Genomic DNA, 16,063 nt, shown 5'->3' with positions numbered 1-16,063 from the left:
ATAAAGAAACTCCCTGCCACAAATGCAGAAGCTGAACTCATCACCTGTCACACTCAAGCTGAAATAAGCCACAAAATGGTCTTTTCCTTCAGGACTCTGTAGCTGAGCTTTAGGGCCCACAAGCTGTAGGTTGCACAGTCTCGCCCGCCTGCAGCACAACACTGCTCCCAACTTCAGCTGCTTTTATACAGCTTCCTGGCTTCTCACTGAAGGCTCCTTATCAGGCTGAAGCAGTTTCTGTCCCAGGCCTGGAGTAGAGGGAGCCCATTTGGGAGGGAAGTGGAGATGAACCAGGAGTGGATGGTGCTGGGGAGGGGAGGAGAGGAGCAAGCAACAGAGGTGGGGCCTTGGCGGAAGTGGTGGGACGAGGAGGGGCATTGTGGAAAGAGGTGGGGCAGGGGTAATGGCCATGGGGGTATAAGCAGGGCAGGGCACGGGGCCTCAGGGGTCCAGTTACCAGCAATTAGAAAGGGGGGAACCCTATGACTTAATAAGTTGTACACAGCCTGATTCCTCAGTTTGTCATGGTGACACAGCACAGTAAGGCCAGGAAAGGATGAAATGTCACTTTGACGGTCCAGTCAGTGATTCAGGGAAGCGGGTCAAGCACCATATAATCAGCCAGCTCTGCACGTAGTTCAGTCTCAGAGTCAGAGCCCGAGGAGAAACCATTAGGCCCCTGTATGAGTAAAGAGCTGGAGTAACCTGCCCCGGATCTGCCTGGTCCTCACCCCGTAGATGATGGGATTTATCATGGGAGGCATCAAGAGGTACACGTTGGCAATGAGAACGTGGAAATGCAGGGGCACATTCTGGCCAAACCGGTTCATGAGGGAGATGAAGAGACCTGGGATGTAAAAGGCTAAGGTGGCAAACAGATGGGAGCTGCAGGTCCGAAAAGTCTTGAGCCGGGCGTCCTTTGTGGGGAGGCTGCAGATGGCCCTGAGGATCTGGATATAGGACACGGCAATGAAATTCAAATCCAGACCTGTCATAGAAAATTGCACAAAGAGCCCATAGTAACTACTAATGCGGGTGTCGTCACAGGCCAGATTCACCACGGCTATATGCACGCAGTATGGTTGGGGGATGATGTTGGTTCTGCAATATGTCCATTGCCTCGCCAGGAAGGGATAGGGAAGTACAAGCATGCCACCACGTAGCACCATAGTCACGCCGATCTTGGCCACAACTGGGTTTGTCAGGATGGTGGAATATCTCAGGGGATGGCAGATGGCCACATAGCGATCAAAAGCCATGGCCACGAAGATCCCAGACTCCATCACTGAGAAGCAGTGAATGAAGTACATCTGGGTAAGGCAGGCACTGAAACTGATCTCCCTGGAATTGAACCAGAAGATGCTCAACATTTTGGGTAGCATGGATGTAGACAGGCCCAGGTCGCTGATGGCCAGCATGAGGAGGAAATAGTACATAGGCCCATGGAGGCTCGGTTCCGTCTTCACTATGAACAGGATGGTGAAGTTCCCCAAGATGGCTATGGTGTACATGGTGCAGAACAGGATGGAGATCCATATGTGGGCTGCCTCCAGGCCAGGAATGCCCAGCAGGATGAATGTGGAGGGGTTGGTGAAATCAGTTGTGTTGGAATTTGACATGAAGTAGGTGAGAATGTGTCCAACTCTGAGGCACAAGGGTGTCACCTGCATGTACCGTACGTCACCCTGACCTCCTCTATGTGCCCAGTCTCTAGGGTGATGGTCGCAGTACAAATGCCTGGATGGAGAGAAAACGTTAATGTGAGATACTGCATGCACAACTGGAGGCTGTTCTTATGGGTGAAGCAGATTGGTCACCCTTCACACACTGAAAAATGACATTTTCATTATTCAGAGAAACGAATTATGAACACATGATCCTACTAATGCCAATTCCATGTATTACAGTGCTGAATGTGTCAGTAACTCCTACCCATTGTTTTCTGGGAAACCTTAATAGGCACCAGCAGGAAACACAAGTGTGGATTCTGGTTATTCATTGTTCCTTAGGCCTTGTCTACACTGCCAAGTTTTTCACCAAAAAAAGAGCTTTTGGAGAAGAAACAGCGGCGGTGTACAGACTGCAAAGCCACTTTTAACGATGGAACTCCTCAGTTTCAGTGAGGCAATAACACCATCTTATCGAGAGTTGTAAGGCTTTTTACACAAAAGTTTTGTTACTGAAGTGCCAGTGTAGACACTGGCACTTGATTTTATCTCTGTAATTGGCCTCCTGAAGGAGTCTGACAATGCCCATCCTGGCGACTCTGGTAAGCAGTTTCAACTCCTCTGTCCTGCATCGAGGTAAACACCTTCCACCCTTCCCCCTTTAAAGGCCTAGGTATTTAGAAATCCCCCTTCCCGTTTCCACGGCATGGAGCGCTCACATCACCTCTTCCTAGGTGGCCCTGGCAGCTCCGCACAGCAAATGCTCTCCCGCTTGGGCCACTGTGGAGCTGTGGGATCTGCTCAGTATATGGGGAGAGGAAGCTGTGCAGTCCCATCTGGAGAGCATAAAAGTTTTGGAGCATTTGCTGTAGGAATTTTGATGCCTGTATGCAGATTTCATGTAGCTTGTGGGGAAAGAGCTGTGATCAGGACACAGTGCATTTCAGAGGAAAGGTGAAGGAGCTGAGGGATGTGTACCAGAAGGCAAGGGAGACAAATGATCAATCCGGTGCTGTCCCCCAGACCTCGCCTTTTTTAAGGAGTTGGACGCTATTCTTGGGAGCGACCCCACCTCCACAGCCAAGACCCTCATGGATATCGGCAGGGCTGGAGCCGATTCAAACTGGACTTAAACCACAGGAGAAAGCCATCGATGAAGAGCTGGAGGCATTAGAAGACATGGAGCCCGTGCCGGGGTCGCCCGGTGCTGTGTTCAGTCAGGAGCTGTTCTCCACTCTGGAGATGTCCAGCCAGTCTTGGCAGTTCCAATCAGGTGAGCCAGAAGTAGGAGAGGAGATCCCTGGTAAGTGGTTTCGCTTTGTGAAGCGTGGAGGTGGGTTGAAGGCGGAGAAATGTACAAGGCTGGCTGGGTTTCTGTGTGTTGGGCATTTCCCAGTACAGCTAGGCAAGACAGTGGAACAGCGTGTTGATGCACACGGAGATTTCACAGGATTCCACAATCCTCTGCCAGAGGGTCCTTGGCAGAGTTGCTTTGTTCCTTCTCCCATTGAAGGACACTTTCCCACCCCATTCTGCATTTACTTGGGCAAAGACCAAACATCACACAGACGAGGTGCATAGGGACTGGGTCAGAAGCCGCAAGCATGGAGTAGCTGCACCCTGGCTTCTTTGCTTACCCTCAGGAGAGAGATCTCTGCCACAGTGACCCCTGCATGTGGAAATGGGTGGGAAACTTTAGAGTGTTGTCCCCTTAGAAGTGTCCTGCAACCCCTTTCACATTGCTTTTCTCTCACGCACAATGTCCTCCAGCCCTGGGAACACTCACCATCCTGGCAGTGTTCATTGGCATGTGTGCTTGTCAAGGGACAGCCAGAAAGTGATTGGTGCATTACCAGTGGTGTATTTTAATGTAGCATTTCAATGCTGTACGTGTACTTAAAAAGAATGCTTCTATTTATTGTAACTTATGTTTCACCAGATATGTCCTTGAAAGGGAGGTGCTGCAGTTCTGTGATGCAGAGAAGACAAAACAGAGTTCTGTGGAGGGAAAACAACAAGCAGGAAAGAATGCGGCATACACTAGGGATGCAACACTGAGGCTCATAAAAGTTTTGGAGCAGAAAATCAACATGCTGCAGTCCCTCAAAAACTTCCAAACTGAGGAGATGTGTGTCTACCATCCCCTTCAGCACATTCAGAGCTCTGTCCCATGCGCATCCCAGACTTTACCCGCACATCCATTTCCAGTTTCTGGGATTTCACGCTTCCCCCTATGCTCCACCCCCGCAGACAGCTTTTAAAACAACAGCTAGACTTACGCTCAGCTCTAGAAATCAGCCCTCCCCTGGTACGTGTCCCCTCCCCCCCTCCGCAGGAATGTATATGTGTCTCTCTGTGTGGGCATATACATTGAATCCTGGGCCAGAACAATCATAACTGCATCCTACCAACCAAAACTTCATTATGCATTGCAATCCCAAGCATAGCAACAAACATTACCGCTCCTCATCTTAAAAATGCTGCCTCAAAGCCCCCCAAATTGCCCCTCCATTATTCTCCTCTAATAACCTTGGTATCTGGCTGCTCAAAATCAGCAGCCAAGCGTTCTGCCTCAATAGTCCACTTTACTTCACAAATATTATGGAACATGCAACATGTGGCTATGACCATGGGAACATTATCCACATTGAGATCTAACCTGCCATAAAGGCATCACTAATGTGCTCTTAATCTGCCAAATGCACATTCCATGGTCATCCTGTCCCTACTCAGCCTATTGTTGAAATGCTCCTTACTGCTATCTAGGGTTCCCATGTATGGCTTCATGATCCATGACATTAACGGGTACCTCAGGCTCCTAGGATCACTATGGGTATTTTGACATCCTCTACAGGGATCTTCTGATCTGGAAAGAAAGTGCCCACTTCCAGCTTTCTGGAAATGCTGGTGTTCCTGAAGATTTGTGCATCATGCACTTTTCTGGACCACCCTGCAGTGATATCAGTGAAATGGTTGTGGTGATCCATGAGCACCCGCAACACCATGGAGAAATACACCTTCCAATTCATGTACTCCATCGAAAGGTGGTCTGGTGCCAAAATTGGAATGGTTTCAGAGTAGCAGCCATGTTAGTCTGTATCCGCAAAAAGAACAGGAGTACTTGTGATGCCTTAGAGACTAACACATTTATTTGAGCATAAGCTTTCATGGGCTACAGCCCACTTCTTTGGATGCATGGACTGGAACATATACTGAGGAGATATATATACACATACAGAGAGCATGAAAAGGTGGCTTTCTGCATCCTAAAGTTCTGAAGCCACTGCTCACCATCCCAGACCTGCATGTCTCTACTTCACTCCTCGTCCCCAGCCAGCACCAGACTGCCAACCCCCTCCAGCCCCTCCTCTCCGGACTTTGTCTCTTTCCCGGGCCACGAGGTCACCTGACCTTTGTCTCCAACATCTTTAGCATCCCCTTCCAGGGGGGGAAGGGCCTGGCCATTAGTTGCCAGGAGACAGAGGGTGGCCAGGAACTGAGCCCCCCCCCCATTATTCAGAGGGAACATTAAGAACGGCCCCACTTTGTCACACTTGGAAAGAATCATCACAAGAGATGATGAAATACTTTCCAGTCCATTAGCTGTCAAGCAGGATGTTAAACAGAATCTAAAGTAGAGTTACAAATACTAGAGTTACCAACTGACCAATCAACCACACTCCGAAATCGGAACCAGAAGTACACAATCAGGCAGCAGAAAACCAAAGGAAAAAAAAAAGAAGAGGGACAGTTCTGTGTTAAATATAAACTGTTTAAAAAAGGGAAAGTTTAAAAACAAATTTGATGAAGTTAGGAAACAATGGAAAACCTGGTCTGGGATTAGTTAGAAAAAATGCCAGGAATATAATTAACAAAAGGGTGTGTGAAAAGCAAGTCTTGTCAAAGAAACCAAATTCCATCCGTTAACGAGAGGACATGTTTGGCTGATCGAGGAAACCATGCAGATGCAATAGATGTTGATTTCTCTAAGGCAGTGCTCCCCAACCTTTGTGTGACCAGTAGCACATGCATGTTTTCAGACGAGCGTGGCAGGCGCCAACAATTTTACAAGGCTTATTTTGTATTTGTACATTAAATAATACAAAAAAACATATTTAATATTACAGAATATATGAATGCAGAGAGATGAGAGAAGCCGGAGAAAAGCCGCGAGGACAGAGCACTCGCAGCCCTGGAGTACTCTGTCCCCAGCCGGTGCGGGGCCCCAGATTCTCTTCTCTGCTGGGCACTTGGTGGGGCCCGCACCTGCCGGGGACCGAGAACACCAGCGCCTGCAGCCCCAGAGTTCTCTGTCCCCAGCCGGCGCGGGGACGCGGCTTCTCTCTGGCTTAAGCCGCAGCCCCTCACCTGCCAGGGACCGAGAACACCGGTACCCGCAGCCTGCAGCCCCAGAGTTCTCTGTCCCTGTCATAAACGGATAGTTAAGGGTTAATCTTTCTTTTACCTGTAAAGGGTTAAGAAGCTCAGTAAACCTGGCTGACACCTGACCAGAGGACCAATAAGGGGACAAGATACTTTCAAATCTTGGTGGAGGGAAGTCTTTTGTTTGTGCTCTTTGTTTTGGGGGTTGTTTGCTCTTGGGACTAAGAGGGACAGGACATCAGTCCAGGCTCTCCAAATCTTTCTGAATCAGTCTCTCATGTTAGTCTATAAGGTGCCACAGGATTCTTTGCTGCTTTTACAGATCCAGACTAACACAGCCACCCCTCTGATACTCTCTCATGTTTCAAACTTGTAAGTAGCACAGGCAAGGCGTGTTAGTCTTATGTTTGTTTTCTCAACCTGTAAATGTTCCTTTTTGCTGAGAGGATTTTACCTCTGTTTGCTGTAACTTTGAACCTAAGGCTAGAGTGGGGGTTCCTCTGGGTCATAAGAATCTGATTACCCTGTAAAGTATTTTTCCATCCTGATTTTACAGAGATAACTTTTACCTTTCTTTCTTTAATTAAAAGCTTTCTTTTTAAGAACCTGATTGATTTTTTTCTTTCTTGTTTTAAGATCCCAGGGAATTGGGTCTGGACTCACCAGGAGTTGGTGGGGGGAAAGGAGGGGGGAATGGTTAATTTCTCCTTGTGTTAAGATCCAAGGGGTTGGATCGGTATCACCAGGGACTTGGTGGAAAAGCGTTAAAGCCGGACCAGGGAGGGGAACGTTTTTGGGGGACAGGGAGTGTGCCAGACACTGGAATTCTGGCTGGTGGCAGCGTTACCGGATCTAAGCTGGTAATTAAGCTTAGAAGTGTCCATGCAGGTCCCCACATCTGTACCCTAAAGTTCAGAGTGGGGAAGGAACCTTGACAGTCCCTGGCAGGCGTGGGGCCCCAGCGTCTCTCCCCTGCTGGGCACTAGGCAGGCCCCACACCTACTGGGAACAGAGAACACCGCGCCCGCAGCCTGAGTTCTCTGTCCCTGGCAGGTCCCCTGCTGGGCACTAGATGGGTGCACATAAATGCCCCGGCAGGCGCCCTGGCGCCCGCAGGCACCACGTTGGGGACCACTGCTCTAAGGCATTTACATCAGTAGAGGAAAAAATTCGGAGAAAAATCTAGGTCTGATGCTATTCAATATTTTCAGGAAGGATCTGGAAGCAAATAGAAAATCACTGCACATAAAATTTGCAGACAACCCAAGATTGTCAGAGTGGTTACAATGAGGAGGCCAGCACAGGCACACCAACTGATCTGGAGTGTTTGGTGAGCTAGGACCAGACAAACAAACAAAATGTTTAATACAGTTAAATTCAAAGTTATCCTCTTGGAACAGGCAAGACAGGCCCGACTCACGGACTAGGACACTGTATTATGGAACGCAGGGACCCTGAAAAGTATTTAGGGGTTATTGTGGACAACCAACTCATCGTCAGGTCCCAGTGTGTGGAGGTGGCCAAAAGGACTGATGTGATCCTTGGATGCATAACCAGGGGAGTGGTGAGTTTGAGCAGTGGAAGGATTTTACCTCTGCACATGGCATTGGTGAAAACGACTACGTCAAGTTCTGCTGTCCACATTACAAAATGCCAGATAGGGAGAGAGACGTAAAGAGAGCTCTATTTATCTTATGCAAAAATGATCAAGCAGAGGCTTTCATGGGGAGAAAAACCTGGGTACTAATGGGCTCTGTAATCTAGCAGAGAAAGGCAGAGAAAGGTCCAATGGCTGGAGGCTGAAACCAGACAAATTCCAGTTGGAAATAACGGCCCAGTGTTTAGCACTGAGGGTGATTAAACATTGGAGTTAACTGCGAAGGGAAGTGGTGGATTCTCCAACTTTCCATGGCTGGAGATGCAGACTGGATGCTTTTCTGGAAGATCTGCTTGTGTACACTTAAAACGCTACAGTGCCGCTTCCGTAGCACTTCAGTGTAGACACTACTTACCCCGACGGCAGTGGTTCCCCTGTCAGTGTAGGTAACCCACCTCCCTGAGAGGTGGTAGCTAGGTTGATGAAGAATTCTTCGGTAGACCTCACGCTGTCAACACCATTGTTAGGTTGATATAGCTACATCTCTCAGGAGTGTCAATTTTTTTGCTATTGCGAAAAAAGCAAATGCAATTTTCTGTTGCATTATCAGATGCATAACGTGCAATTCACCAGAGGTGATAGAACCGCTCTACTCGGTACTTGTTAGGCCTCAGCAGGAGTATTGTGTCCCATTTGTGTCGTCAATGTATAGGAAGGATTTAGGGAAACTGGAAAGGATTCAGAGGTGAGAGGCAAGGACGATTCAAGAGATGGAATACGAGCCATATGAGCAAAGGCTGAAGGAACTGGGTATGCTTAGTTTGGAAAAGAGGAGATTAAGGGGCGACATGACAGTGGTCTTCAGATACTTGAAAGGCTGCCATAAAAAAGAGGGGCAAAAGTTGTTCTCTTTTGCCACCAAGGGCAGGAGAAGAGGCAATGGGTCAAACTACAGCAGAGCAGATTCAGATGAAATCTCAGGAAAAACTTCCTAACTGTAAGAACAGGACAATGGAACAGACGCCTCGGGATCTTGTGGAAACTCCTTCACTGGAGGTTTTCCAAAGGGAGCTGAACAGCCATCTGTCCTGGGTGACTTAGAGACAACAAACCCTGCATCTTGGCAGCGAGTTAGAGTAGATGACCCTTGTGGTCCCTTCTCACCCTGTGGATCTATGATTCCATGATGTAAAATCCTAGTGTAGACCAGGCCTTAGTCAAACACAAGCTATGGAGCTCAATACAGGGGTAAGTGGGTGAAATTTAATGGCCTGTGTTATACAGGAATTCAGTCTGGATGATCAGATGGTCCCTTCTGGCCTTAAACCCTATGAATCTATAGATAAAGAAAGTACATCAGGCATTTCTATTTACTGTCTCTCACAACACTTGAACAACGGAAAATTCAATTCCATTGAAAGTCTGAACATATAGCACCGATGAAAGAAAATTATTTAGATAATACACCTTTGGCCTGTGGATCTCCTTGCCACAGACATTGTTGGAGCAAAGAGCTTATCTGAATGGGATGCAGAAATGGATTGACCATTGAAGGTGGTGCTGGTGGCACCACTATTAGTTAAGACTATCTGAAACTTCTAATTCAGAGACCACATTTTCATTTGCTTATAGATTTGCCAAACATTTACCGTTTGGACTGCAATTTCTCACTCCGGGTGTCTCGTTCAACTAATTTCTCAAATGAAGCTAGGAGAAAATATTTCTTGCCCATGTTGAAAAATTTGTATAATTGTTCCAGTGAGGAGTCCTAGCACCTCCATGCTTTATAGCAGATAAACATCAGGTAACAGCCCCTCTCCCCCACACCCAGCCCCCCATTAACAGCCAGAGACCTACATTTCTAGAAGAGAAGGTGAGAGTGTCTGTGCATTAACGCACATCTGGCTCTTGAGGTTTTTACTCATTTCTCACTCCAAGGGGAGTTGTGTCCCATTGGGGCCAGAGCAAACTACTTGCCATGCCCTCCAAATTTGAATTGGACATCTACTAACACCTTTCATCATGAAGTATGCACTGTGGCACTGAAACACAGCCACTTTGGGGCTAGAGGCCATCAGCCAGTGAAGGAGTCAGAGCAAAGAGGGACATATCGCCCATGATCCTGGAGCAAACTCATCCCCTCTGGAAAGGGCCCTGGGATGTTTAGTGGCTGTGCAGAGCGGAAAAGACACCAGACCTATTCTGTAACCCATCACTCCCGTGTTGTACCGGGTCTGTCGAACAGCAAGAGATGGTACCTGTGGATTCTGACACGGAAGTTTCTTTCCTTGGAATCCTTCTCATGTAGTTCTGTCCCACTCCTTTCTCACACCAGCATCTGCAGCGACATCCCACACTGTGAGCTGACGAAGGTGTGCACTGTTTATAATATAGCTCTGTGCAATCCCAGTGGGGTTCGCTCAGCTTCTAGGGGAGAAGCAGCATCTGGAAGCAAACAGGCTGGGGAACAGAGACACTCTCTGCTATTTATCCAGCTTTAGGAGTAAACAGTAATTGTGGGAACTTCCCAAAGGGAGATGAGAAATCTTGGCCCGTCCGCTGAGTCAAAGAGACATTAATTGCTCTGTGTATTTGTGTATATTTGAAAATTATAATTGATTAGTAAGACAGCTAGGGATAATGCCTAGATCTGCATAGGGTCTGATACCAAGTAAATGCCCAGGATGGCAGGGCAGATAGACAGACAAATCTGGAGATAGATGACTGAGGGGAGGCACAAACACTTTCTACAGGCACACAGGGCTGTAGATAAGGGATCAGAGATCAGTAATTCTCATACGTAACTATGATCATACCATGTAGCACCTTTCATGAAAGAATGTTCAACACACAAGCCTATCCCCTTTATACAGACAGGCAAACTGAGACACGGGGAGAAGTGACTTGGGCAAAGTCACATAGAGAATGAAAGACAGAATCCAGGTGTCTGGACTTCTTTGCCATAACCGCCATAAGGACGATCTCTCTGTCAGTAAATGAGTGTGATATTCTATTCCTTGGGGGAGTGTACTCTTGTGACAGTGCACGCCGGATGATGTTATGAAAATATGCTAATGTGTGTGAATATAATGTAACTGGAATATGCTTCATGCAATAGTTCTCTTGTAAGGTATCATTACACAGCTTATAATCTACTGAGTGTGGTCATCCTATTTGTCAAAAAATATCCTCGTATCTGAAACTAGAAATATGAAATATAACTCTGAGGTTCTATTGTAATTATGCAAAGTGTGGGTCATAAATAGTGGCTTGGAATCTTGATGGCTCCCATGAACCAGGATAACTGGTTGTAAAGGGCTCTGTTTACCTGTAAGTCTTCCTCTATACCTGTGTGCTGGCAAGTGGGTAATCAAGTCTTACAGTGACATATGTCAGCTTTTACTTATTAGTTAACCCAGAGTATGTATTAATAACTGGGGGAGGGGGCAAACAGCCGTGCATAGCTCTCTATCAGTGTTATAGGGGGTGAACGATCCATGAGCTTACCCTGTCTAACCTTTATACAGGGTAAAATTGATTTATTTGGGGTTTGGACCCCATTGGAAGCTGGGTATCTGAGAGCTGGAGACAGGAGCACTTCTTACGCTGTTTTCAGTTAAGCCTGCAGCTTGTGTGGGACGTGGTTCAGACTTGGATCTGTGTTTGCAGCAGGCTAGAGTGTCTGGATCAGACAAGACTGGGCACCGAAGTCCCAAGCTGGCAGGGAAAATGGGCTCAGAGGTAGTCTAGGCACATCAGGTGGCAGTTCCCAACTGTAACCCCCATATTCCCCATTTTCATATAATCGTGATCTCACATATAAAGCATGCCTTGTAAGATACCAGGGGAAAGGTTATGATCTTCTGAAAATCATTTCTTTATCCATAAATGTGTATAATTAATGCATAGGAAGTTATGAGAATTGTGTTGTATGGTGGTCACTACAATATGCTGTAAGTTGGGGAATCAGCCAGATATTAGCTCCCCAGAGGCAACAGCAAGGAAAGTAACCAAGGCCCAGGCAGGGTGTCAAATAGCTCATCAACCGCCATTGTCCAGCAAGGGAGCTCCAATGCAATGACTCACCTGCATGAGGCCACACCAGGGGAACTGCTCAATCTTGCTTGGAGAGACTCAGCAGTGCCCCCAGACATGTGTGGACTTGTGCTCTCAAGCACATGGATTGATGGCATAAAGCAGACAGTGGACACATACTTGGCCCTTCTCCTGCCCCCACCTTCGCTGCAAGAAACTAAGACATTGAGAAGACAAGACTCCAACAGGGAGATTGGCCCAGGTTTAAGGAACAAACCTGTATATTAAGGACTGCAATATCCAGTGGGGTGAGAAAAACTGCTTCATCATTTTGCTGCCCAGTCTAACAGGGTTGAAAGTTTAGACTGCGTGCTTATATTATACTTTCATTTGACCAAATCCGACTTGTTATGCTTTGACTTATACTCACTTAAATCTATCTTTCAGAGATAATAAATTTGTTTGTATATTCTTCCTGAAGCAGCGTGTTTGGTTTGAAGTGTGTCAGAGATTTCTCTTGGGAATACAAGCCTGGTACATATGGATTTCTTTGTTAAATTAACCAAGACATAATTCATGTAAAAGGATTGGCTAATATTCATGTGGGATGAAATGAATCAATGGCTCTCAGATTATGGGAGTATGGTCTAATGGTGCATTCATCTATAATAATAAAAGTAAGTTGCTACAGGAAAATTAATAACAGAGTATATTGTCAGGAGTATAGTCTTTCTATGTTTATTAATCAAACACCAGTAAACAAGACTGCACCAAGAATCATGGCAGATGAGCTCTCATATAGAAGGGGAGAAATAATTGAAGCCCCAGCTACTGTGGACCAAACAATTTGGTAGGAAGGAATTCAAATACACATAAGTGCACAACAACAAAGTGTATGCCATATGCCTTACCTCTATTACAAGCATGGCAACAACAATGGGAACACAGGATTATACAAAATTAAAAAATCGTATATGGAAATAAATTATAGCTGGTATTGGTGCTGAAGTTATAAACTCATTTGATGTTGAGACATTAAAAGGAAAAATGTCAGCTTTGGGTAAGATTTTGGGTCTTATACAGACAGATGTGACACAAAATTTTGATGCATTATCAGAGCAAGAAATAAGAAGTGTGGAGCTCCAAATGAAACAAGACCAAACCTTGGAAACATCTCTAAATGTAAATCTGTTTAGTGTGTCTGAAATTAACAATAAAACTGTACTAGCAATACGATGTGTACGGATGCAAATTTATGGGATACAACATAGGGAGAAAATGGTCAATCTGTTAAGTAATGCACAATAGCCGTTTGAAGGGTTCACTACCTTTTCTTTCCTTTCTTTTAATGGGAGTGCCTGGCAACATTTTCAGGATCATTTAAGAAGCCTTGATTTAATTTAATGGCAAGCTTGTTCATTATCTTTATAACCCTGCCTCTATTTATATACAAAGTTCATGCCACTAAGGTGGAAGCTGAAAGCAACACAGATCTCATCACCTATCACACTCAAGCTGAAATAAGCCACATGATGTTCTCTTCCCTCAGGACTCTGTTGCTGAGCTCCGTCCCGCAAGCTGTATGATGCAGTCTCACCCGCTTGCAGCACAACCCTGCTCCCAACCTTAACTTCTTTTATACAGCTTCCTGGCTTCCTCATTGGCCTGTTGGTCCCAGCACTGTGTCATGACTGCACTCACTGAAGGCTCCTTTTCAGGCTGAAGCAGTTTTAGTCCCAGCCCTGGAACAGGGAGCCCAGCGGGTGGGGTGGGGAGGGAGGTGGAGATGAACCATGCATGGACGGGGCTGGGGATGAGAGAGAGAGGAGAGAACAAAAGAGGTGGGCCCCTAGGGGGAAAGGTGGGACGGGGGAGGGGAGTTGTGGAAAGATCTGGGGCAGGGGTCAGGGCCATGGGGGTATAGACAGGGCAGGGCACAGGGCCTCAGGGGTCCAGTTACCAGCAATTAGAAAGTTATATGAATTAATAAGTTGTACACAAACCAATTCCTCAGTTTGTCACAGGGACAGAGCACAGTAAGGCCAGGAAAGGATGAAATGTCACTTTGACTGTCCAGTCAGTGATTCAGAGAAGCGGGTCAAGCACCATATAACCAGCCAGCTCTGCACATAGTTCAGTCTCGGAGTCAGAGCCCGAGCCATTAGGCCACTTAATGAGTAATGAGCCGGAGCAGCCTGTCCCGGATCTGTTTGGTCCTCACCCCATAGATGATGGGGTTTAGCATGGGAGGTATTAGGAGGTACAGGTTGGCAATAAGAACATGGAAATGCAGGGGCACATTCTGGCCAAACCGGTTCATGAGGGAGATGAAAAGACCTGGGATGTAAAAGGCTAAGATGGAACAGAGGTGGGAGCTGCAGGTACCAAAAGTCTTCAGCCGGGCGTCCTTTGTGGGGAGCCTGAAGATGGCCCTGAGGATCTGGATATAGGACACAGCAATGAAAATCCCATCCAGACCCATCACAGAGTATAGCACAAAGAGGCCATAGTAACTACTGATGCGGGTGTCGTCACAGGCCAGATTCACCACGGCTATATGCGCGCAGTACGGCTGGGGGATGATGTTGGTTCTGCAATATGGCCATTGACTAGCCAGTAAGGGATAGGGCAGTACGAGCATGCCACCACGTAGCAGCACGGCCAGGCCGATCTTGGCCACCAGGGGGTTTGTCAGGATGGTGGAATGTCTCAGTGGGTGGCAGATGGCCACATAGCGATCCAGAGCCATGGCCACGAAGATCCCAGACTCCATCACTGAGAAGCAGTGAATGAAGTACATCTGGGTGAGGCAGGCACTGAAATTGATCTCCCTGGAATTGAACCAGAAGATTGCCAGCATTTTCGGGAGGATGGATGTGGACAGGACCAGGTCGGTGACAGCCAGCATGCAGAGGAAATAGTACATGGGTCCATGGAGGCTCTTCTCCCTCTTCACGACAAACAGGATGGCAAAGTTCCCCAGGATGGCTATGGTGTACATGGTGCAGAAGGGGATGGAGATCCAGACGTGGGAAGCCTCCAGGCCAGGAATGCCCAGCAGGATGAAGGTGGAGGGGTTGGTGAAGTCAGTTGTGTTGGAATCAGACATGGAGTAGGGGAGAAGGTGTCCAACTCTGAGGTAGAACGGTGTCTCCTGCATCTACCATATGTTCCCCTGACTTCCTGTATGTGCCCAGACTCTAAGGTGATGGCCGCAGTACAAATGCCTGGATGGAGAGAAAATGTTAATATGAGACACTACATGCACAACTGGAGGCTATTCCTATGGGTGAAGCAGATTGGTTCCCCTTCACACATTGAAAAATGACATTTGTATTATTCAGAGAAATGAATTATGAACACATGACCCTAGTAATACTAATTCCATGTGTTCTGGTGCTCAATGGTTCAGTAACTCGTACACATCATGGTCTGGGAAACCTTAACAGTCAACAGCAGGAAACACAGGTGTGGATACTGGTTATCCATCATTGTTCCTTAGGCCTTGTCTACACTGCCAAGTTTTTTTTACCAAAAAACAGCTTTGGAGATGAAACTCCTCCGTTACAGTGAGGTAATAAAACCATCTTGACGAGAGTTGTAAGGCTTTTGATACACTTTTTTTTTCCTGAAGTGCCAGTGTAGATACTTGCGCTTGATTTTATCACTGTAATTGGCCTCTGGAAGGTGTCCCACAATAGTCATCATGACCACTCTGGTAAGTAGTTTCAACTCCTCTGTCCTGCATCAAGGTAAACACCTTCCACCCCTCCCCCTTTATAGACCCGGGAATTTTGAAGTTCCTGTTTGCTCGGCATGGAGAGCTCACAACACGTCTTCCCAGGTGGCCATGGCGGCTCCGCACAGCAAATGCTCTCCCGCTTCAGCCACTGCGGAGCTGCTGAATCTGCTCATTATGTGGGGAGAGGAGGCCGTGCAGCCCCAGCTGAGCTTTAGCTGTACGAATTTCCATATCTATGGGCAGACTTCATGTAGCTTGTGGGAAAAGAGCTGGGATCAGGACACACTGCAGTGCACAGCAAAGGTGAAGGAGCTGAGACATGCGCACAGAAGGCAAACGAGGCAAATGGTCAGTCTGGTTCTGTGCCCCTGTCATTTTTTAAGGGGTAGACACTATTCTTGGCAGCGACCCCACCTCCACAGCCAAGACCCCCAGGGATACTTCAGCCATCGATGAAGAGCTGAATGTCTTAGAAGACGTGACGCCCGTGCCGGGGTCGCCCGGTGCTGTGTTCAGTCAGGAGCTGTTCTCCACTCTGGAGGTCTCCAGCCAGTCTCGGCAGTTCCAATCAGGTGAGCCAGAAGCAGGAGAGGAGATCCCTGGTAAGTGGTTTTGCTTTGTGAAGTGTGGAGGTGGGTT

At 47.2% G+C, this 16,063-nt stretch overlaps 2 protein-coding genes across 2 annotated transcripts; both read right to left on the bottom strand.

Moving 5' to 3' along the window:
• Nucleotides 1-671: 671 nt before the first annotated feature.
• On the bottom strand, nt 672-1,619 carry LOC120404316 (olfactory receptor 52K2-like). The gene has a single exon (XM_039536608.1). It carries the CDS (start codon nt 1,617-1,619, stop codon nt 672-674), a length of 948 nt encoding a protein of 315 aa, XP_039392542.1.
• A 12,233-nt stretch (nt 1,620-13,852) lies between these two features.
• LOC120392926 (olfactory receptor 52R1-like) lies at nt 13,853-14,791 on the bottom strand. Its single transcript, XM_039517583.1, has one exon. The coding sequence runs from the start codon at nt 14,789-14,791 to the stop codon at nt 13,853-13,855; it is 939 nt and encodes a 312-aa protein (XP_039373517.1).
• Between the last annotated feature and the right edge of the window lie 1,272 nt (nt 14,792-16,063).

Source organism: Mauremys reevesii, linkage group 1 (genome assembly GCF_016161935.1).
Source record: "Mauremys reevesii isolate NIE-2019 linkage group 1, ASM1616193v1, whole genome shotgun sequence".
NCBI lineage: Eukaryota > Metazoa > Chordata > Testudines > Geoemydidae > Mauremys > Mauremys reevesii.
Note: the sequence above shows the minus strand (reverse complement) of the source record. Positions and strands in the feature narration are given on the sequence as shown.